At 39.8% G+C, this 22,903-nt stretch overlaps 1 protein-coding gene across 4 annotated transcripts in view; it reads left to right on the top strand.

The window, feature by feature from the left end:
• Positions 1–22,903, top strand: part of WAPL (WAPL cohesin release factor) — a 90,484-nt gene that overhangs the window by 17,048 nt on the left and 50,533 nt on the right. For 3 of the 4 annotated variants that reach the window (XM_064374407.1, XM_064374408.1, XM_064374411.1), the window contains exons 3-4: positions 7,571–8,596; positions 10,963–11,081. In XM_064374407.1, the coding sequence (XP_064230477.1) occupies positions 7,571–8,596; positions 10,963–11,081 (1,145 nt within the window). The remainder of the gene's footprint in view (positions 1–7,570; positions 8,597–10,962; positions 11,082–22,903) is intronic. The other variant, XM_064374409.1, reaches the window with a different exon arrangement.

Below are 22,903 nucleotides of genomic sequence, written 5' to 3'. Positions count from 1 at the left end.
GGCCAGTATGGTCTCGATCTCTTGCCCTCGTGGTCCATCCACCTTGGCCTCCCAGAGTGCTGGGATTACAGGCGTGAGCCACCGTGCCCGGCCGACATTTTAAAATTTAACATTCAGTTTAGGTATCATAGTGATTTCTTTTAACTTTTTAAATTGTAAAATAAAACTAAAACATACAGAAAACACAAGAGGTCTAGCTTAATTAATTACTAGAAGAGGAACACTCCCATAACCATTACCTAGGTTAAGAAATAGAATTGTGCCAGCCACTCTAGAAGCTCTTTCATACACCACTTCCTCCTTCCTCACTCTCAAAGTAGCTGCCATCCTATTTTTTTTTTTTTTTCTGGAGACAGGCTCTTGCCCCGTCGCCCAGGATGGAGTGCAGTTGTACAATCATATTTCACTGCAGCCTCAATCTTCTGGGCACAAGTGATCCTTCTGTCTCAGCCTCCTAAGAAGCTGGGACCACAGGTGTGTGCCATTATGGCCAGCTAATTTATTTTATTCTATTTTATTTATCTATTTTATTTTATTTTTTGAGACAGAGTCTCGCTGTCACCCAGGCTGGAGTGCAATAGCGAGATCTCACTGCAACCTCCGCCTCCCGGTTCAAGCCATTATCCTGCCTCAGCCTTTTGAGTAGCTGCAATTACAGGCCTGTCACCACGCCCGACTAATTTTTGTATTTTTCATAGAAACAGGGTTTCACCATGTTAGTCAAGCTGGTCTCGACCTCCTGGCTTCCCAAAGTGTTGAGATTACAGGCGTGAGCCACCATGCCAGGCCAATTTTTTTTTATTTTAGTAGAGATTGAGGTCTTTAACTCCTGAGCTCAAGCGGTCCTCACACCTTGGCCTCCCCAACGTGTTGGGATTACTGTCATGAACCACTGCTCTGGCTTATAATTTCTTGCTTGCAAATGCCATAATTACTTGCTGTTCATTCTTTTTAAAATTTTTTCTTTAATAATTTTTCTTTCTTACAAGCACCCATTATGCCCCAGAAAGTATTCACTTTCATATGTTTAAAAAAATAGAACATGCTCTTCAATGGCCAGAATATTTGTAGTGTTCCTTGTTCTTTTTGAAGTTGTATTTCTATCCTACTTCCCCTTCAGAATTTTATCCTATTGATTATAGTATTTATGTTTAGACTTTTAGTGGTCACCCTTTTCGTAATTCTTGGTACAAAAGTATGTGTATGCATTTAAATTCAAACTTCTAAGAGCTGTGGCTGGGTACAGTGGCTCATGCTTGTAATCCCAGCGCTTTGGGAGCCTGAGGCGGGCAGATCACTTGAGGTCAGGAGTTTGAGACCAGCCTGGCCAACATGGTGAATCCCCATCTCTACTAAAAATGGAAAAATTAGCCAGGAATGGTGGCACGCGCCTGTAGTCCCAGCAACTGAGGAGGTTGAGACAGGAGAATCACTTGAACGCGGTAGGCGGAGATTGCACCACTGCCTGGGTGACAGCTAGACTCTCTCTCAAACAAACAAACAAACAAACAAAAATTACTGTGGCTGAAGCCTGTAATCTCAGTACTTTGGGAGGCTGAGATGGGAGGATTGCTTGAGTCCAGGAGTTTGAGACCAGCCTGGGTAACATAGGGAGACCCTGTCTCTATCAAAAAAAACCCCACAGCTTTTAGGAATTTTATGTGACTGTAATGCTATAAACTGTTTTAAAAATGATTCTGTACTACATCATGATCACAGTTATCAGTGCAAACTTTTATTTTGTTAATCAAATGCTCTCTCTCAGCAGAATATTTGATCAAGCTTGAATGCTATAATCAAACTTGAATTATATATAAATATATGTATGTATATTTTGGAGACGGAATCTCACTCTGTCGCTTAGGCTGGAGTGCAGTGGTGTAATCTCACCTCATTGCGGCCTCTCTGCCTCCTGTGTTCAAGCAATTCTCCTGCCTCAGCCTCCCGAGTAACTGGGATTACAGGCGCCTGCCACCATGCCTGTCTAAGTTTTGTATTTTTAGTAGAGACAGGGTTTCGCCATGTTGGCCAGGCTGGCCTTGAACTCCTGACTTCAGGTGATTCGCCTGCCTCAGCCTGCCATTACAGGCGTGAGCCACCGTGCCTGACGGAATGCTATATATAAAGACAAAATTAGGCTGGGCACGGTGGCTCACTCCTGTAATCCCAGCACTTTGGGAGGCCATGGTGGGCGGATCACGAGGTCAGGAGTTTGAGACCATCCTGGCCAACATGGTGAAACCCCATCTCTGCAGTCCCAGCTACTTGGGAGATTGAAGTAGGAAACTCACTTGAACCTGGGGGACGGAGGTTGCAGTGACCCGAGATCGCACCACTGAAATCCAGCCTGGTGACAGAGCGAGACTGTTTCAAAAAACAAAAAAGATAAAATTTATTGGAAATTTACCTTTTAAGAGATGAGTGGGCCTTTTCCAATTAGTTTATATATATCTGAATCTGAATGAATGTTGTTGCTAGCATATATAAAGGTTTTGGAAAAAATATTTTTGGCATCAATTTTATTCCTATTTTTTGTTTATTGTTGTTGAGATGGAGCCTCGCTGTTGCTCAGGCTGGTGTGCTACTCACAAGTGTGATCACAACACTGCAGCCTCAGACTCCTGGCCTCAAATGAACTGTTGGCCACAGTGCCCTGGGTAGCTCTGGGTGGGACTACAAGTGTGTACTACTATGTCCCTATTATTCCTATTTCAACTTTTTAATATGTGTGAATGTTGAGAAGCCATAAATTAACAAAATAAAGATAAGAATGGCAAGAGTTTCGTTATAGCGGTTTGTATTATTTGAATTCTGTTGTTGTTTTTTTTTTGAGATGGAGTTTTGCTCTTTTCGCCCAGGCTGGAGTGCAGTGGCACGATCTCAGCTCCCTGCAACCTCCACCTTCTGGGTTCAAGCAATTTCCCTACCTCAACCTCCCGAGTAGTTGGGATTATAGATGCCTGCCACCATATTTTTGGTAGAGATGGGATTTCACCATGTTGTCCAGGATGGTCTCGAATTCCTGACCTCAGGTGATCTACCTGCCTTGGCCTCCCGAAGTGCTGGGGTTACCGGATGAACCACCTTGCCCGGCCTATTAGTTGAATTCCTGTGTGCCACAAAGCATGTGGTAATCATAAAAATTCGTTGGAATAATGAATCAATTTGTTAGGTCTTTTCGATTTTGTGAGATGCAATTAATTGGAAACCACCTGACATCCAAGGGATTTGTTACCCACACAGGAACGTTTTACTTATTTATGAAGTACAGAAACCAACAGTCTATCACATTATTTCTTTATAGGTCATGTGAAGGGTTGGAGGAATGTACCATATAAGATTAAGGACAGGAGAGCAATATGCTGTTACTGATACTTGTAATAGCATATTGGGAGAAGAGTGATTGGTTAATCCCAGGTGGGTTGGCACATCAGTTTTTGGAATAATATACACCTGGAAGTTGGGGATTTAGAAGTGAATTTCCTTAAAAGGCAGTTGTACCTATATTTGGAAGGCCTTTGTATACCTCCGGGGGTATGTGTCTCTAGTTTGAAGAGTTAATTGCCATCTCTGAGGGAGGCCCAAGGTTGAGGAGTGGCTGGGGTGTGTGGTGTCTTTCCTATTGTGCTGCAAGGGTGGGGCAGAGATGGGTAGCTTCAGCAGGAGGCCAGGGAGCAAACAAGTTCCTTGATGTGCAGATAAGCTGTGGCAGTTGGCTGGGAAGCTCCCCACAGGCTGTGTTGGTGGGGGTTAGGGGAAGGTTGTGATAACTTGGATGGTTCTGTGTAGTGGGCCAAACTGCGTAGTACTTTTGAAATTGTTTTTAGTTTAGTGTTTTATCTTTAAAATTGCATCGAAATTTTATATTTTATTTTTATTTTTTATTTTAGAGATGGGGTTTCACCATGTTGGTCAGGCTGGTCTTGAACTCCTGACCTCAGGTGATCTGCCCACCTCAGCCTCCCAAGTGCTGGGATTATAAAGGCGTGAGCCACCACACCAGGCCAAATCTTTTTTTTTTTTTTTTTTTTTTGAGACGGAGTTTCGCTCTTGTTACCCAGGCTGGAGTGCAATGGCGCGATCTCGGCTCACCGCAACCTCCGCCTTCTGGGTTCAGGCAATTCTCCTGCCTCAGCCTCCTGAGTAGCTGGGATTACAGGCACGCGCCGGCATGCCCAGCTAATTTTTTGTATTTTTAGTAGAGACGGGGTTTCACCATGTTGACCAGGATGGTCTCGATCTCTTGACCTCGTGATCCACCCGCCCCGGCCTCCCAAAGTGCTGGGATTACAGGCGTGAGCCACTGCGCCTGGCCCCAAATTTTGTATTTTATAGGTATGCCTTATAAAGTATAAAATGTTTTGGGTTACATTTAACTGTTTTTTGGTTTCCCACCCCCACCCCCCAGACGGAGTCTCACTCTGTCGCCCAGGCTGAGTGCAGTGGTGGTGTGTTCTCGGCTTACTGCAGCCTCTTCCCTCTCCGGGTTCAAGTGATTCTCTTGCCTCAGCCTCCCGAGTAGCTGGGATAACAGGTGTGCAGCATCACTCATGGCTAATTTTTGTATTATTAGTAGGGATGGGGTTTCACCATGTTGGCCAGGCTGGTCTCAAACTATTGACCTCAAGTAATCTGCTCATCCCAGCCTCCCAAAGTGCTGGGATTACAGGTGTGAGCCATAGCACCTGGCCTTAAGTGTTTTAAAAAATAATTTTTACCTTTAAATCTTTGAGTAAAGATTTGCTCACTTAAATAGATGTGCCGTGTTTTCTCTGTGGCTTTTTAGGTGCCTCTGATGACTAGCCAATGCCCTTATTAACAGTGAAAAGTAAATTCCCTTACACTGTAACAAACATTGTTAACAGTTTGTTACACAATTTTTAATAGGCACAGCATGTATGTCTATGTTTGTATTCGTGTTTTGTTTTGTTTTGGAGACGAAGTCTTGCTTTTGTCCAGGATCACTACAACCTCTGCCTCTTGGTTCAAGTGATTCACCTGCCTCAGCCTCCTGAGTAGCTGGGATTACAGGCAACTGCCACCATGCCTGGCTAATTTTTGTATTTTTAGTAGAGATGGGGTTTCACCATGTTGGCCAGGCTGGACTTGAACTCCTGATCTCAGGTGACCCGCCTGCCTCAACCTCCCAAAGTGCTGGGATTACAGGCGTGAGCTACCCAGCATTTCAGTTTTTAGCAGCCACCACTAGAGGTAGTGTAATACAGCCTGGTATGGGTCTTTTTATGGAGTCTCTTTTAATTGGTTTAATTGGCCACCTCTGCAGTCATTAGCTTCTCTGGGTCTCTTTTTCTCATCTGTGTAATGATTGGTTTGGTAAGTAGTCAAAGGAAATACCTTCATTTTCTTTTCTTTCTTTCTTTTTTTTTTTTTAAAGATGGGGTTTCACTATGTTGGTCAGGCTGGTCTTGAACTCCTGACCTCAGGTGATCCGCCCACCTTGGCCTCCAAAGTGCTTGGATTACAGGTGTGAACCACTGCGCCCGGCCATCTTCATTTTCTTATACGAAGGGTGAAGGAAGTATGTATGTATTTGTGTGTATACACCTGGTATACATCACACAGATGTATACATTTTTGTGTATATGTCTAGAAAAAAGCCTCTCTCTCTCTCTCTCTCTCTCTCTCTCTCTCTCTCTCTGTATCTATTTATATCTCCAGCTTCAAAAAACATCAGTTCATTGCCAGTCTTGTTTCTTTTTTATTGGAGACAGAGTCTTGCTCTGTCACCCAGGTTGGAGTGCAGTTGCACGATCTCAGCTCACTGCAACCTCCTCCTCTCGGGTTCAAGCGATTCTTCTGCCTCAGCCTCCTGAGCAGCTGGAATTATAGGCACCCACCATCATGCCTGGCTAATTTTTGTATTTTTAGTAGAGACGGGGTTTCACCATGTTGATTAGGCTCGTCTCAAACTCTTGACCTCGTATTCTACCTGCCTCGCCCTCCCAAAGTACTGGGATTACAGGTGTGAGCCAATGCGTCCGGCCAGTCTTGTTTTATTTTTGTCCTCACGAAAGCAAATTCTAGCTGTTTTATTTCATTCATAAATATACTTAACAGATAAAGACCTCAAAAAATACACTTGAAGGTATTTAATGTGTAATTTTGGCAGTTTTTATGTTTTGGCTTTTGAATAGACAGCTTAATACAGCATAAAAAATGTAGAACTGCCTCTTCTTTTTAACAACTACATAGTATTCAGGTGTGTGGGTACGTGGTAATTTAATTAGTTCTTTATTGATTGGTATTTGTATTGTTTATGAAAGCAAAAACCAGGAAACAGTATTGTAGTGAGTTTCTTATTATGTCTAAATACTTACAAATGAAACTGCTGGCTTCAAGACTTAAGTCCATTTCTTTCACATGCACATTTTTAGTTTGAAAAGATATTACCAAACCTTAACCTGTTAAATTATATTAAAACGTATAGGAGGCTGGGCGAGGTGGCTCACGCCAGTAATGATAGCACTTTGGGAGGTCGAGGCAGGAGGATTCCAGCCACTCAGGAGGTTGAGGTGGGAGGATCACTTGAGGCCTGGAGGTCTCAGAGGCTGCAGTGAGCCTTGATCACACCACTGTATTCCAATTTGGGTGACAGAGTGAGACCCTGTCTTGGGGAAGAAAACCTACTGGGGTAGCATTAAAAAGTATATAGTGAATCTGTCCATGTAAAGCATCCCTCTCACCTGTATTTGATGATACTGAGATTTATAAATAGCTTTTCATAACTGTAGATGTATTTTGTGGAAGTAATTTTATTGCTTGGCATAGGGTATACATTTGCCAGTGTTTTTCTATAAGTACTGAGGGAATTAATCATAATACCAGTAGGAATCATATTTGTATCTCATTTGGAAAGGTTAAAAGAATGTTTCTGATAGTAAAAATTGAAGGCAACAAAAATGAATTCTCCACATACAAGATGAATAGTCAGGCTAAGGATTTATTACTGGCTGATATGCATAAATAGCCACTGTTAGCCATTTAACTAATACACCAGAACTACTGCTAAAAGTTCCTTGAGGCTATATGGCTTTTAGGATTAGAAAAAAGAACAGAAATAGCTAGAGAAACCTGATCCTGTGGACAGGCTTCTAGATAGAACCAGGGTACCTTATGGGCAGCCCTATCCCAGATAAATACAAACGCTAGTGGAAGGCTTTTATTAACTGTTCAATTGGTTTAGGTTTTACTAAATATTTTTTAATTTAAGCATCTTTATTTGAAAAGCCCATAATACCCCTAAGAAGATTTGGCTGAGTCATTTATATGCCATTCTGATTGGATTCAGTTGCTTAACCCTGCTGAAATTTCTTGTGAGTTTACAATTTTAAGGGACTTGGTTGCTGAGGAAAGGTCAGTAGAAGACATGAGAGCTATATACTGAAAAGGTAGGAGAGGAAATGTCTGATATTTAAATGTTAATTTCTTCACAACTTGATTATAGTTCTTTCAAGATTGATCATATACTATCGATTAACCACATATCTGCTATTTATTAACTTTTATATCGATACCACTCATGTTTTTATCCTTTGACTTATTTTTACAGATAAAGTAGAGAATTTTCATGAAGAACATGAAAAGAACAGTCACCGTATTCACAAAAATGCTGACGACAGTACTAAGAAGCCCAGTGCAGAAACTACAGTGGCTTCTGAAATCAAGGAAACAAATGATACTTGGAACTCCCAGTTTGGGAAAAGGCCAGAATCACCATCAGAAATATCTCCAATCAAGGGATCTGTAAGAACTGGTTTATATGAATGGGATAATGATTTTGAAGATATCAGATCAGAAGACTGTATTTTAAGTTTGGATGGTGATTCCCTTTTGGAGATGAAGGATGACGATTTTAAAAATCGATTGGAAAATCTGAATGAAGCCATTGAGGATGACGTCGTACAAAGTGTTCTTAGGCCAACCAATTGTAGGACGTACTGTAGGGCCAATAAAGCGAAATCTTCCCAAGGAGCATCAAATTTTGATAAGCTGATGGACGGCACCAGTCAGGCCTTAGCCAAAGCAAACAGTGAATCGAGTAAAGATGGCCTGAATCAGGCAAAGAAAGGCGGTGTAAGTTGTGGGACCAGTTTTAGAGGGACAGTTGGACGGACTAGAGATTATACTGTTTTACATCCATCTTGCTTGTCAGTTTGTAATGTTACTATACAGGATACTATGGAACGCAGCATGGATGAATTCACTGCATCCACTCCTGCAGATTTGGGAGAAGCTGGTCGTCTCAGAAAAAAGGCAGATATTGCAACTTCTAAGACCACCACTAGATTTCGACCTAGTAATACTAAATCCAAAAAGGATGTTAAACTTGAATTTTTTGGTTTTGAAGATCATGAGACAGGAGGTGATGAAGGAGGTTCTGGAAGTTCTAATTACAAAATTAAATATTTTGGCTTTGATGATCTCAGTGAAAGCGAAGATGATGAAGATGAAGACTGTCAAGTGGAAAGAAAGATAAGCAAAAAAAGAACTAAAATGGCTCCATCACCCTCCTTGCAGCCTCCCCTAGAAAGCAATGATAATTCCCAGGACAGTCAGTCTGGTACTAATAATGCAGGTAAGAATTTAAAAAAATATATAATAAGTACTGTAGTCCCCCCCATACCCAAGGTCAACCACATTCTGAAAATAGGTGAGTATAGCATAAGAAGATAAAGTCCCCATTCACATAACTTTTATTATAGCATATTGTTATAATGATTGTTTTATTCTTAGTTATTGTTAATCTCTTACTGTGCTTGATTTATAAATTAAAACTTTATCATAGGTATGTATATTAAAAAACATAGTACACACAGGTTTTGGTGTACTATTCCATGGTTTTAGGCATCTACTAGGGACTGGCATGTGTCGCCTATTGCTGGCAGGGGGACTACTTTAAGTGTGCTTTTCAGGCTTAAATCAACAGCTATATAGTTTCTTCCTAGATACTCAATTTTAGGTTGTTATATATATTAAAAGTACCTGTTGAGAACCACAAATTACCTTATCCAGAGGTATAGCATTTTAAATGTTAATGATCAGGTCCTAGGTTGTAAGGAACCAGTTTGTAAATTGGAGAGTCTTCATATTTGAGTTTTAATTTAACCTTTAGCACTTGAGAATTTTAAAGTATATAGGTATATGGGGTAGGGGCACCAAACATAGTGATGTTTTCACTTTGACAAATCCAAATGCAGTGAAGACATAGGTTAGATTTTGGACCTTTGGAACTATCCTGATAACAGATGGTTATAATGAGGGAAATAACAAGATTAGAATTGAAAAACGCTTTGTGGTTGAGTTAAAACTAATAAACATTCAAAATACCCTCAAACCCTCTTAAGTTGGTTCAGTAAAATTGAAAAGTGCCAGGTAAGTATGCATTCACTCTTAGCTGTGGAAATTTAATCTGTGGGAGATTGTAGACCCAGGAATGACTAATGGTCCTCTGGGAGTTCAGTCTCCACTGTGAGAGACAGACAAAAGAAATAGGTTAGCTCTGCTATAATTAAGTCGTTACCTTACAAGGACTTTATGAAGTAGATTGACTGTCTAGTGAGGAATAATTTGTGAAAGCCTCTGGGATACATGGTTTCTTAACCAAATACAGGTTTTCTGGATTGGTTTACATATTAAGTAAAGTTTTTGTCCTGATAGGGCCACAGAAGTGTCATTATGGTAAATTAGAATTATAATAGTATTTTAAAATATAGATTCTCTTGTAGAGTATAAGTCATTCTTGAGATTATCTACCATTTTGCTTTATTTGGCCTAAAAATAGTTTTGTTCAATTTATTCTTAAAAATTAGACATACACAGGAGTACCCCTAGGGGTTCACCCCTGCCCCACCTCCCCCCCAAAATAGGCATACATCCAGTGTTATGTTTGAATCCTTTCTGGATAATGGAAATTTGCAGCAGCCTTACTGTAGTCTCTTGAGATCTGGGGGCAGAATAGCTAGACGTTTGGTTCCCCAGGAGAATGATAAATGCTGCTATACAATACCGGTGCCCTTGTCCTGCTGCAGTTTACTTAGCTTTTATTCTGACTTGGATGGCAAGTTATCCTAGTCTGCAATTGAAAATCTGTGGCTGAAATTTACACCTCGGGTAGTAAAACTTTTAAAGCTTTAAAATGTGAGATTAGACTCCCTTTGAGAAACTTAAAGTAGATAATAAATGACATTTCAAAATTAGAGGCCATTTGGTTGATCTACCGAAAATTGAAATTTCAGTCTTCATACCATATGTGAAACAGCAAAAAATTTTAAGCATTAGGATAGAGAAAAGTCTTCATAGTTTCCTTTTTTTGTTTAGCTTAGATAAAGATAACATATTTTTAACCAGTTGGGAAATAAGCTGATTCTTGGTCATTTGTGTTTGAAGACCGACAAATCATTAAACATTGTTGTATTAGGTCATTTTAAATCTCTTGCCAAGGATAACTGTCCTCCCTTTCTGGTGTTTTAAATGTGGCTTTTATAGTTGCCAACAGGCATTCTTTGAAGGCCAACATGATTTAGTGGATTTAAAGTTCCTAAAAAATGCTACAGGTGGATACCGCATGACGCTTTGTGTGTATATAAACTAGACCATTTCAGTGTCAGTATCCATAGATATCCAGCAGTTATGTGACCTCTCGAAAGTAAGAAAATTATTTTGGAAAAGATTTAATTTTGCCATTTAACATAAAATAGGACTAGAACACATAGACAGCAACCAGGTTTATGATTTCTCTTATGGAAGGAACAAGCAGGAAGGGAGAAGAATGGCAGAATGAAACTTCTTATTCTGGGGTGTATTTTGTCAACTCTGTGGTGCTCTGATTCCTTTATTCTTTAATTCCCATTTTCATTCATTCATATATATTTAATCTTCATGGGTTGTCTGGTAGGTAATTTGAAATGTTAGTAAGCTAGATAGTTTTGGTTACCATTTCAGAAAACTTGGATTTTACAGAGGACTTGCCTGGTGTGCCTGAAAGTGTGAAGAAACCCATAAATAAACAAGGAGATAAATCAAAAGAAAATACCAGAAAGATTTTTAGTGGCCCCAAACGGGTAAGTAAAGCACTATCAGTGATTTTTATTATTTATTTGTTATTGGAGGGCTCAACTCTTAACTTTTAACTTGAAAGTCACTAATAAACAGCAACTGTCTTTCAAAGGATATATGTAAGTCATTCTTTCAAATGTGAGAATTTTTTTAAAATTGTGGTAAAGTACACATATTTTTTAAACCATTCTCAAGTGTACAAGTCAGTGGCATTACTTTCATGATGGTAATTATCTATACCCAAAACCTTTTTATCATATCCAACAAAAACTGTACACATTAACCAATAACCCACCCCACGCCTAGTCAACACTATTCTACTCTCTCTCTAGGAATGTGCCTTTTCTAACTATCTTGTGTAAGTAGAATCATACAATATTTGTCCTTTTGTGTCTGATTTATTTCACTAAGCCTGATGTTTCTAAGATACATCTGTCTTTTACTGTATGTGAAAATTTCACTCCTTTTTGTGGCTGAATAAAATTCTATTGTATGTGAGTTATATATATATGAATAATATCCCATTGTGTGTGACACACATCCCTACACCACCACACCCCTACACCTTCCACATTTTGTTTATTCATCTGTTGATGGACACTTGCATTGTTCTCACCTTTTGACTACTGTGAATAATGCTGCTGTGAAGGTTGGCATACAGATCTCTGTCTGAGTCTCTGCTTTCAGTTCTTCTGGATATATATACCTAGGAGTGGATTTCCTGGATTAATATGGTAGGCCTATAACTTTTTGAGGAGCTGCCAAACTGTCCTCTGTGGTGGCTGCAACCGCTTTACTGCTACCAGCAGTGTATGAGGGCTCTAGTTTGTTCATATCCTTACCAACACTTCTATTTGTGTTTTTTGATCATAGCCTAATAGGTGTGAAATGGTATCTCATTGTGGTTTAATTTGCACTTCACTAATGATTAGTGATGTTGAGCATGTTTTATGTGCTTATTGGCTGTTTTTGAAGAAATGTCCAAGTCCTTTGCCCATTTTTGTTTTTTTGTTTTGAGATGGAGTTTTGCTCTTGTTACCCAGGCAGGAGTGCAATGGTACCATCTTGGCTCACTGCAACCCTCCTCCTCCCGGGTTTAAGCGATTCTCCTGCCTCGGCCTCCCAAGTAGCTGGGATTACAGGCATGTGACACCATGCCTGGCTAATTTTGTATTTTTAGTAGATATGGCGTTTCACCATGTTCATCAGGCGGGTCTCGACCTGCTGACCTCAGGTGATCCACCTGCCTTGGTCTCCCAACGTTTTGAGATTGCAGGCATGAGTCACCACGTATGGCCGTTTGCCCATTTTTCAATTGAGTTTTTTTGTTTTTATTGAGTTGTAGTAGTTTGTTAATCGTTATCAGTTATATGATTTACAGATATTTTCTGCTATTCTGTTAGTTGTTTTTCACTGTCTTGATACTGTCCTTTGATGTAAAAAGATTTAAAATTTTCTTTTGTTGTCTGTGCTTTTGCTGTCATATCTGAGAAATTGTTGCCAGATCCAGTGATACATACCTTTTCGTCTATGTTTTCTTCCAAGAGTTTATAGGTTTAGGTCTTTATGTTTAGGTTTTTGTTCTATTTTAAGTTAATTTTTGTATATGGCATAAGGTTAGGGCAAATTTTATTCCCCCTCTTCTATTGCTTTGAGATAGTTTCACTCCCACTCAGGGTGGAGTGCAGTTGCATGATCACAGCTCAGTGCAGCCTTGACCTCCTCGGGCTCAGGTGATCCTCCTACCTCAGACTCCTGAATAACTGGGACTACAAGTGTGCGCCATCACACCTTGCTAACTTTTGTATTTTTTGTAGAGATGGGGTTTCACTTTGTTGCCCAGGCTGGTCTTCAACTCCTAGGCTCAGACTATCTGCTTGCCTTGGCCTCCTAAAGTGTAATATGGTCCAGCATAGGTATTGAGAATGATTTGTTTGACTTCACCTTTTTTGTAAAACATTCCTTAAAGAGCTTGTTTTAGGATTTTGTTATTTAAAGTTACAATTAGAGGTTGTCAGTACCTTTTATTCTCGTAGATTGAATTGCTTTTAAGTAACTAAAGAATGAATGTGTTCAATTTTTATGCCCTTATTTTTGATTTTTCTTCTTTTACCTGAAGAGCCCATTTGGGGATCTTTTCACTGTAATTGTGTTATGCTTTTGCACTCCCAGGTGCTTAGCTGAGACTTTGAATTTCTAGAAAACTCTATGACTTCACGGTGATACGTTGTTATATTTTAACAGCCTTTTCAGGTAATTTTGGATATTCTTATATATACAGTACTACCCCAGAACTCAAGAAATGGGAGTTTCTTAGTTGCAACTTGGAATCTAAAACCATGCCAGTAACCTTTTATACCATTATATTAAGATCTGTTGCTTGGTCTTGCATTTTGAATGGGTGTTTACCCATACATGCTTTGTAACATCGTACACTGGTCACTTACAAAATACTGGTAACAATAAATTATGCACATCTTTCAAATGATGACACATTTCATTATACAGTATCAGAAAAAAACCACGTTAATACCACTGCCGAATTCAGAAAAGTTTGTAAGTACTGGGAACCTGTGAAGTTAACAGTGGTAGATACAAGTTCTCTAAAAGTCGTTTTTGCTTGAAAGTTCCATTTTTTTTTTTAAATTGGAAGCAAAGACTTCAAGGAAAACAACTGGCAGTGACAGATTGACTGTTTGTTTTTGAGAAAATCCCTGCCACATTCCCACGTTTGAATCAGCATAGTTTGTCAATCTTTCCAGTAAAGAATGATGTTTGAGACCGGCTGTGGTGGCTCATGCCAGTAATCCCAGCACTTTGGGAGGCCAGGGCAGGTGGATCCTGAGGTCAAGAGCTTGAAACCATCCTGGCCAACATGGTGAAACCCTCTCTCTACTAACAATACAAAAAATTAGCTGGGTGTGGTGGTGTGTGCCTGTAGTTCCAGCTACTCAGGAGGCTGAGGCAGGAGAATCGCTTGAACCCGGGAGGCGGAGGTTGCAGTGCGCTGAGATCGTGCCCCTGCACTCCAGCCTGATGATGGAGTTAGACTCTGTCTCAAAAAAGAATGACGTTTGAGAAAAAAGTAGTTAGTTTGGCTTGCAACTTAAATAGTGGTATTTTTTCCCTCCATACAGCCACTATGCTTTGCATGCAGCAGCAGTGTTTTATGCATGCTTGTTTTGTCACAGAAATTATTAGTATATTCAGCGGTAGAGATTTAATAAAATTAATCATTTTTCTTCCTTCATTAAGAGTTTTAAGTGAAACTGACATTTTACTTTTTGAGTGCTACACAGTATGTAGCAGTTCAGAGATCCTACCTTTATTCATGCCAAGGCACCAGCAACTTTACCCATCCATACAAATGTCAGTGCAGTAAAAAAGCCAAATAACATCTTTTGATTTTTTTTTAATTTTTTTTTTTTTTTTTAGACAGAGTCTCACTGTGTTGCCCAGGCTGGAGTGCAGTGGTGCGATCTTGGCTCACTGCAACCTCTCCCTCCCGGGTTCAAGTGATTTTCCTGCCTCAGCCTCCTGAATAGCTGGGACTACAAGTGTGTACCACCACTCTGGCTAATTTTTTGTATTTTTAATGGAGATGAGGTTTCACCATGTTAGCCAGGATGGTCTTGGTCCCTGACCTTATGATCTGCCCTTCTTGACTTCCTAAAGTGCTGGGATTACAGACGTGAGGCATAGCGCCTGGCGTAAAAAAGTTTTTGAGACATAGTCTTGCCCTGTTGCCCAGGCTGGAGTGCAGTAGCGTGATCTCAGTTTGTTGTAACCTCTGTCTCCCAGGCACAAGCAATTCTGCCTCAGCCTCCTGAGTAGCTGGGACTACAGGAGAGCACCACCATGCCTGGCTAATTTTTTGTATTTTTAGTAGAGATGGGGTTTCATCATGTTGGTCAGTCTGGTCTCGAACTCCTGGCGTCAGGTGATCTGCCTGCCTCGGCCTCCCAAAGTGTTGGGATTACAGGCGTGAGCCAATGCGCCTGGCCCTATTTTTTTTTTTTTTTTTTTGAAATGGAGTCTTACTCTGTCGCCCAGGCTACAGAGTGCAGTGGTGCAATCTCAGCTCACCGTAACCTCCTCCTCCCAGGTTCAAGCAATTCTCCTGCCTTAGCCCCTAGAGTAGCTGGGATTGGAGGCACCTGCCACTGCACCCAGCTAATTTTTCTATTTTTAGTAGAAACAAGGTTTCACTATCTTGTTTAGGCTGGTGTCGAACTCCTGACCTCTTGATCCACCCACCTCGGCCTCCCAAAGTGCTGAGATTACAGGCATGAGCCACTGCGCCTGGCAGCCCCATCTCTTAAAAAAAAAATAGTAGTTGGGCATGGTGACTTGTTTGTAGTCCCAGGTAATTGGGAGGTTGAGGCAGGAAGATCAGTTGAACCCGGGAGTTCAAGGCCGCAGTGAATTATGATCACAGCATTTCACTCCAGCCTGGGCAACAGAGTGATACCCTGTCTCTTAAAAATAAATAAATAAATAAATGAAGATTTGAAATATGCAGAAAATGTGAAAGAGCAGTAAAATGAATACCCATATCCCTCTGCCTAGATTGCTTTCCAATTAAGATTTTGACCATAATTATACATGGTCTCACAGAAAATATTAAAAACTACATGGTCTCACTTATGTGTCAAACTAAAAATAGTTGAAGACGTAGAAACAGAATGGTGGTTACCAGGGATGAGGAGGAGGAGGAAATAGGGCAGTGTTGGTCAGATAGTACATACTTGCAGTTATGTAGGATGAATAATTGTAGCTATCTAATATATAGTAAGAGGCCTGTAGTTAATAGTATATATAGGATATTTGCTATGAGAGAAGATTTAGGTGCTTTTAACACACACACAGAATGAACTATGGAAAGTGATGAATACGTTAATTTGTTTGCTTGTAGTAATCACTGTGTATATCAAAACATCTTGCATATGTTAAATATATGCAATAAAAATAAATATTTACTAAATGTGTTATAGTTGATTTTGCCTTTTTTTTTAAAAAAAAGTTGAAGTTGTTTCAGATTTGGCCAATGTGAACCATTTCAAACTGTCTCTTTTATCCTTTTGAAATAACCTATCATCTTTGAGCACTTCCCTTGCCTTCGGTACCATAAGATGGCTTAGGCTCATCTTGTAGATTCCGTGTTTAAGTTATGGAATCATCTGTTTTTCTAGGAACCTTGGTCGTTTTTGTGGACATTAGTACTTAGAAACCAAGATCTGAGTGCTGAATGTGTTCATCATTTCTAGGCTTGCTCTTCAGATAGAGTTAGGAAATATGTTGAAAAATGAACCATGAGTTTATATTATTGATAGTTTTATTTCAAATTTAGCATTACAGAATTGTGTACTTACTTTATCCTACAACATACATATATATATAAATTATAATTCCAATAATATGAACAATAAATATATTGAGTGAATTTTAATTTCTTTGTAATTTGTTTTGTCTTTAGATTATAGTTTACTTAGGATGAACAGCCATGGTAGTATGTTAAAATTAGTTGAAATGATTTTTATATTGTCTCCTTATGTTAATTCTGTGTTCAGTTGAGTTTATTTGTACCTATTTGTGTTCTGTTTTTTTTAGTTTTGAACTTAATATTGGAGTAATTTCTTTGTTACTAACATAACTTAGAAGGCAGCAGTGTACATGTACTTGACCTGATTACAAAGGAATCTGTCTGGCCTAAAGTAAATCAGGTCATGGCAACTGAGTCAGCAGCAGACCTATTTACTGTTGATGGATGCAACGTGATAGTGTCAGAGAAAATTAAGACAATTATTGCTAATTTATAAAACAAAAAGGGCTATGGGACTGAGTTTATTTGAAAAATGTAATATGAGTAAAGCTGTATCTTTTTTGAGATGGAGTCTCACTCTATCCCCAGGCTGCAGTGCAGTGTCATGATCTCGGCTCACTGCAACCTCTGCCTCCTGGGTACAAGCAATTCTTCTGCCTTGGCTTTCTGAGTAGCTGGGATTACAGACATGTACCACAATGCCCAGCTAATTTTTATATTTTTAGTAGAGATGGGGTTTTACCTGTTTTCCAGGCTGGTCTTGAACTGCTGACCTCAAGTGATTTGCCCACCTTGGCCTTCCAAAGTACCGGTATTACATGGGTGAGCCACCACATCCAGCCAAAGCTGTGTCTTAACAAGCTATGTTTTAACATAGTATCCCTAACTTTTTTTTTTTTTGCAAGGCAAAGCCTTTATTCATTGTAATGTTGCCCAAGTATAAGAAACATATAATCTGGATTTATTAATTTTAGATAACAATAATTTAAAAGACAGAGAAAGGTCTAATATTACAGAAATTTAAAAGTTGACTATACAGTAAATGGTGAGGAAAACTAACAATAAAACAGGACAGTGTTCAAATAGGTAATTAACAAATGGGGCCAAAAGATCAACATCTATCCCACAACATCTTTCATGCAATGTCTCAGCTACTTTTTCCCCAAACATAAAGGCAGATTAATTCAGATTAGCCCTATTAAGAATCATAGTTTATGTTTTCTTCTGAAAATAGTATTTGAATGGAAAATGTATTAATAACTCGTGATTTCCTACTGAAGTTTGATTCCACTGTATGATGCTCAGATTTAGACAATGCTGGATAAGACACTACTGGGTGAGCATTTCAAAGTATGAACTGCAGGTAAAATCTAAAAGGACATACATAATAAAAAATATTTTATTTCTTTATTTTCTTTATTATTATTTTTGTTTGTAATGGAGTTTTTGCTCTTGTTGCCCAGACTGGAGTGCAGTGGTGTGATCTTGACTTACTGCAACCTCTGCCTCCCAGGTTCAAGTGATTCTTCTGCCTCAGCCTCCCAAGTGGCTGGGATTACAGATGTCCACCACCACGCCTGGCTAATTTTTTTTTTTGTATTTTTAGTGGAGACAGGGTTTCACTATGTTGGGTAGGCTGGTCTCGAACTCCTGGCCTCAAGTAATCCACCCACCTCAGCCTCCCAAACTGCTGGGAGTACAGGCATGAGCCACCGCGCCTGGCCAACAAATATTTTCTAATTTAAAAGACATAGAGTAAATATAAATGAATTCTCAGAAAACCTACTTAAAAACAAAACTGGAATAAACACAAGTTTTAGGAGCCAACTTCAGTTGATTTCACCACTTAACAGGAGCAGGATCTTAGGTGTAGCCCTAGCATTTTATTCCCCGAAGAGGCTTACTTATGTAGATGACACAGATTTGTTTATATATGAGAAATTAGGATTCATGGAAAGCTCCGTTCTCCAAGGAAGTTTTACATAAGTTATCTTTCACGGACCAGGAGGAAAAAAAGAAGGCCTGTTAGGTGGATATAGGAAATGTTCTCAGCAGTCATTCCAGTCCCTGTTTTTGTTTGAAACATGGTCTCGCTTTGTTGCCTAGGCTGGAGTGCAGTGGCATGATGATGGCTCATTGCATCTCAGCCTCCTGAGGGTAGCTGGTGCCCGTAGCTGGGACTACAGTCACACGACACCACACTTGCTAATTTTTGTATTTTTTGTACAGATGGCGGGGTCTCATTATATTGCCCAGGCTGGTCTTGAATTCCTGGGCTCAGGTGATCTGCTCTCTTCGGCCTTCTGAAGTGCTGAAATTGCAGGCAAGAGCCATTTTGTCTGGCTCATTCTCTGTTACAATAGAAAAACCCTCATGTAGTTGGTAGTCAGTGGGAGTATCTGGATTTTCTGGCTCTCTAATCTGATTAGAGTTAAGGATATCAGTGTCCCCATTTCCAAGTGGTAAAGAGGTAGTCCGTGACTTAGAGTGGTAAGAGTTTTCCTCCTCCTTTCTCATAGTTTTTCAGCCTGAGCACTATTGATATTTTAGACTGAATAATTCTTGTTTTGGAGGCTGGCCCTGTATACTGGAGGATATTCAGCAACATCCCTGGCCTCTATCCACTAGTTGTCAGTAGCACCCCTCCCCGACTTTCCTAGTTGTTACAACCCAAAATGTCTTTAGATGTTGCCGAATGTCCCCTGGAGGGTGAAATGCGTCCTTCTCCCATTGATGTATATATATGTGTGTGTGACTTGATAGTAAATTCAGATATGATGCCCATTACTCCTAAATACCTAGTTTGTACCTTCTAAAAACAAGAGTACTTCACTCTATTGCCACAGCATACCCATCAAACATTGATGTAATCCATTGTCTAGTCCACAAATCCCATTCAAATTTTAGCAGTTGTCCCAGTAATGTTCTTTATAGCAAAACAACTAAACCACACCCCCACATCTACTAAACAAAGAACCCATGATCTAATCCAGAATCACATGTTACGTTTAGTTGTCACAAGTCTCTACTCTCCCTTAGTCTGCCATGGGATCTGTGTTTCCTGGACTTTTCGTGGCTTTTACATCTTTGGGGGAGTTAAGGCCAGTGATTTTGTCGAATATCCTTTAGTTTGTGTTTGATACTTTCTCATGTTTTGATTTATGTTACACAGTTTTGATGGCAGTACAGAGGAGCTGCCATTTTCTGGCTGTTTCCCATCAGATGGTACTCAATATCTGTTTGTACCATTACTATTAATGTTAACTGATCACTTGGTTAAGACGGTATCTTACCAGGTTCATCACCTTTCTTGATTAGACTTTGATCCCCTAGTTTTAGCATTGATTCTTGCCTGAGTTAGTTTTTACAACATTGGTTGCCAAATGTGATGTCCTAATTATAGCATTTGTTCTACAGTTACTAGTATTTGGCCTTCTATTGTACGGTGGATCTTTTCTTCCCCTCCATGTATGTTAAAATGTATATATGTATTTTTAGGCTGGGCACAGTGACTCGCACCTGTAATCCCAGCACTTTTGGGAGGCCAAGGCAGGTGGATTACAAGGTCAAGAGATCGAGACCATCTTGGCCAAGGTGGCGAAATCCCATCTGTACTAAAAAATACAAAAATTAGCTACGCACGGTGGTGGGTGCCTGTAATCCCAGCTACTCAGGAAGCTGAGGCAGGAGAATTGCTTGGACCCGGGGAGGCGGAGGTTACAGTGAGCCAAGATTGTGCCACTGCACTCCAGCCTGGCGACAGAGAGTTGTTGCTCACTACTCGGTATGGCTATTTCTTCTGAAGTGTCATTGCTTCTAGGTCCTCTTTGAGTAGACAGGAAACATGTAAAAATATGCATATATTCTTTCATATTCAGACACATGCCTATTTCATGATCATTCTATGTAATTTTTTTTTTTTTTTTGAGATGGAGTCTCACTCCCAACGTGAAGGCTGGAGTGCGGTGGCGCAATCTCGGCTCACTGCAACCTCCACTTCCCGGATTCAAGTGATTCTCCTTCCTCAGCTTCCCAAGTAGCTGGGATTACAGGCATGTGCCACCACGCGTGGCTTTTTTGTATTTTTAGTAGAGACAGGGTTTTGCCAAGTTGGCCAGGCTGATCTCGTACTCCTTACCTCAGGTGATTAACCCACCTTAGCCTCCCAAAGTGCTAGGATTACAGGCCTGAGCCGCCCACCCGGCCTCTATTTATGTTTAGAACCATGAGTTCACACTAATATTTCTGATTCTAGTCCAATAGTATGTTTTATTCTAGGCTTGTCATTTGCCATATTTTACTTCTCTTTACCAGGAGAAATCTGGTTTCCCTTATCCTCCACATGTGTTCTTATTTTCTCAATCCTCACGTATATAGCCAATTTCTTGACTACGCCGCCCATCTTCCTGACTTTAGTACTGCTGACAGAGTCTGGCGAAGAGGTCCCCCTTCCCTCTCCCTGCCCCTCTACCTTGTGTTAGAAAGCATTAGCTCTTAAGCATACTTGTCTGTGAGAATTTACTTTAACATCTCACAGGAATATAGAGAAGTTGTTAATATCCAGATTGAGGGCTGGCTGTAGGAATACATGTCCAGAAAGAAGATGAGAAGGGTAAAGAAAACTTCTAGCAAGAACATAGTTGAAATGATGAATCAGAAAAGTTGTCATTTGCTGGTGAGAAAAAATAAAGATAGAATTTGATAGATTGTGTTGAAACATACCTGGATTTAAGTACCTGTTGTTTCTAGGTAAGGTTTTGATGATGGAGCAATTCTTGGTGCTTTCATTCATGAAATGTCATCTGGTTTCTGATATCTGGCTTCGGTTTCTCTACATGCCATTATTTGTATCTGTCATATTTGTGCTGATAGATTGTGTCCTGCTTGCCTTGCTTATGGTTTGATTTCTACCTTTTTATTCAGCTACTGCCTGTAAGCATTCATTGTCTGTATAGTTAGCCTGACTACACAGGTTTTCAGCTTGCAGGATTGGTTGTGTTTTACCTGGGATGTTGGCCATCTTGTTTTGCCTTTAAGACTGCTGCTGGGTCATTGATGAAACTAACCACAACGTCAGTCTCAGTTTCAATTCTCAAATATTTATACCTTTACTTTCTTTCTTTTTGTTGTTGTTGAGACTGGGTTTCACTCCTCTCGCCCAGGCTGGAGTACAGTGGTGCGATCATGTCTCACTGTAGCCTCGACTTCTTGGGCTCAAGTGATTCTCCTGCTTCAGCGTCTCGAGTAGCTGGGACTACAGGTGCATGCCACTGCAACTGGCTGATTTTTTGTATTTTTTGTAGAGATGGGATTTCACCATTTTTCCCAGGCTAGTCTCAGGTTCCTGAGCTCTAGCCATCTGCTGGTGTTGGCTTTCCAAGTGGTGGGATTACAAGCATAAGCCATGGTGCCCAGCCTGTACCTTTACTTTTATCATTCCCCTATGGTTTCAAACTATGTCCTTCTGGCACTGTCTTTTGTTTAACTCTTTAAGGAACATTTTGGACTTAATTTTTTCTTCCCATCTGTCCTTCAATATGACACTGGATAGTGGGCATCTGGGCAATTAAAACTTATCAGTATAAATCGTGGTTACATATTTAGTTGTTTTAGAATGTTATAATTATATAAACCTGCATTTTAAAGTTGGGTATAGCTTCATAGTTTGGTAAACTTAATTTTTTTGTTTTATAAAATGAGTTTATACAGGTTGTCAACTCACTAGAAAATCTTACAATTGAAGTGACTTTTAAGGGCAAGTGCTCCTACATCTCACCCAAAAACAATGTTTCTTTCACACAGTATCTTCCTGTAGCAGTTAGAACCCACTCTCATGAAATAGCATCTATCTGTCAGAACAGTTTTACCCAGTGTTACCTTTGTTCTATGTTTGGGGACTCACTGACCATCTTGAGATCCAGTCATCATGTGGTATTGTGAGAGCCACTATATTCTCAAGTACTAGAAACCTGAGCTCTTAATTGATATGAAGCCTGAAAAAAGACTGTAGCAGTTGGCTTGGTGGTTAGGGAAACTGGCAAAATTGTGGCAGTTAATAGATGCTGCCATTCATTTACAGCTCCTGGGTCGGTGATCCAAAGAGTTGTTGAAGCTGAGCAGATTCTGGCTGGGCCTGGGTATGGAAGAGAGGGAGTTAGTTTTAGTTATCCTTTTTTCCATCTTTGTTTTTATTTAGTGTTTATTACATGACTTTCACTGTGCTAGGGATACAAAAAGGAATAAGAAGAGTATCTTAAAAAGGCAGAATTGTTTTTCCTACCAGAATTTTGAGCACTCTTAGTATTTCCTCAGTGTGTTTGTTCCAAACCAGAAGCATTTATCTTCCTTATATATCTTCCTTTTTTGACTTTCCTAACTCAAAAAGACTTAGGAAAATGTAATTTATTTTCTCTTTGTGATCCAATTCTTGTGCTTTTTTTTTTTTTTTAATACTTTATTCTGGCAGGATTTTAATATGGAACGAAAGTACTATTCTTTTTTTTT

The sequence above is a fragment of the Aotus nancymaae genome, unplaced genomic scaffold, assembly GCF_030222135.1.
Source record: "Aotus nancymaae isolate 86718 unplaced genomic scaffold, 86718_ANA_hifiasm-v0.15.2.pri h1tg000010l, whole genome shotgun sequence".
NCBI lineage: Eukaryota > Metazoa > Chordata > Mammalia > Primates > Aotidae > Aotus > Aotus nancymaae.
The sequence above is the reverse complement of the archived record's forward strand: the minus strand, read 5'-3'. Positions and strand labels throughout refer to the sequence as shown.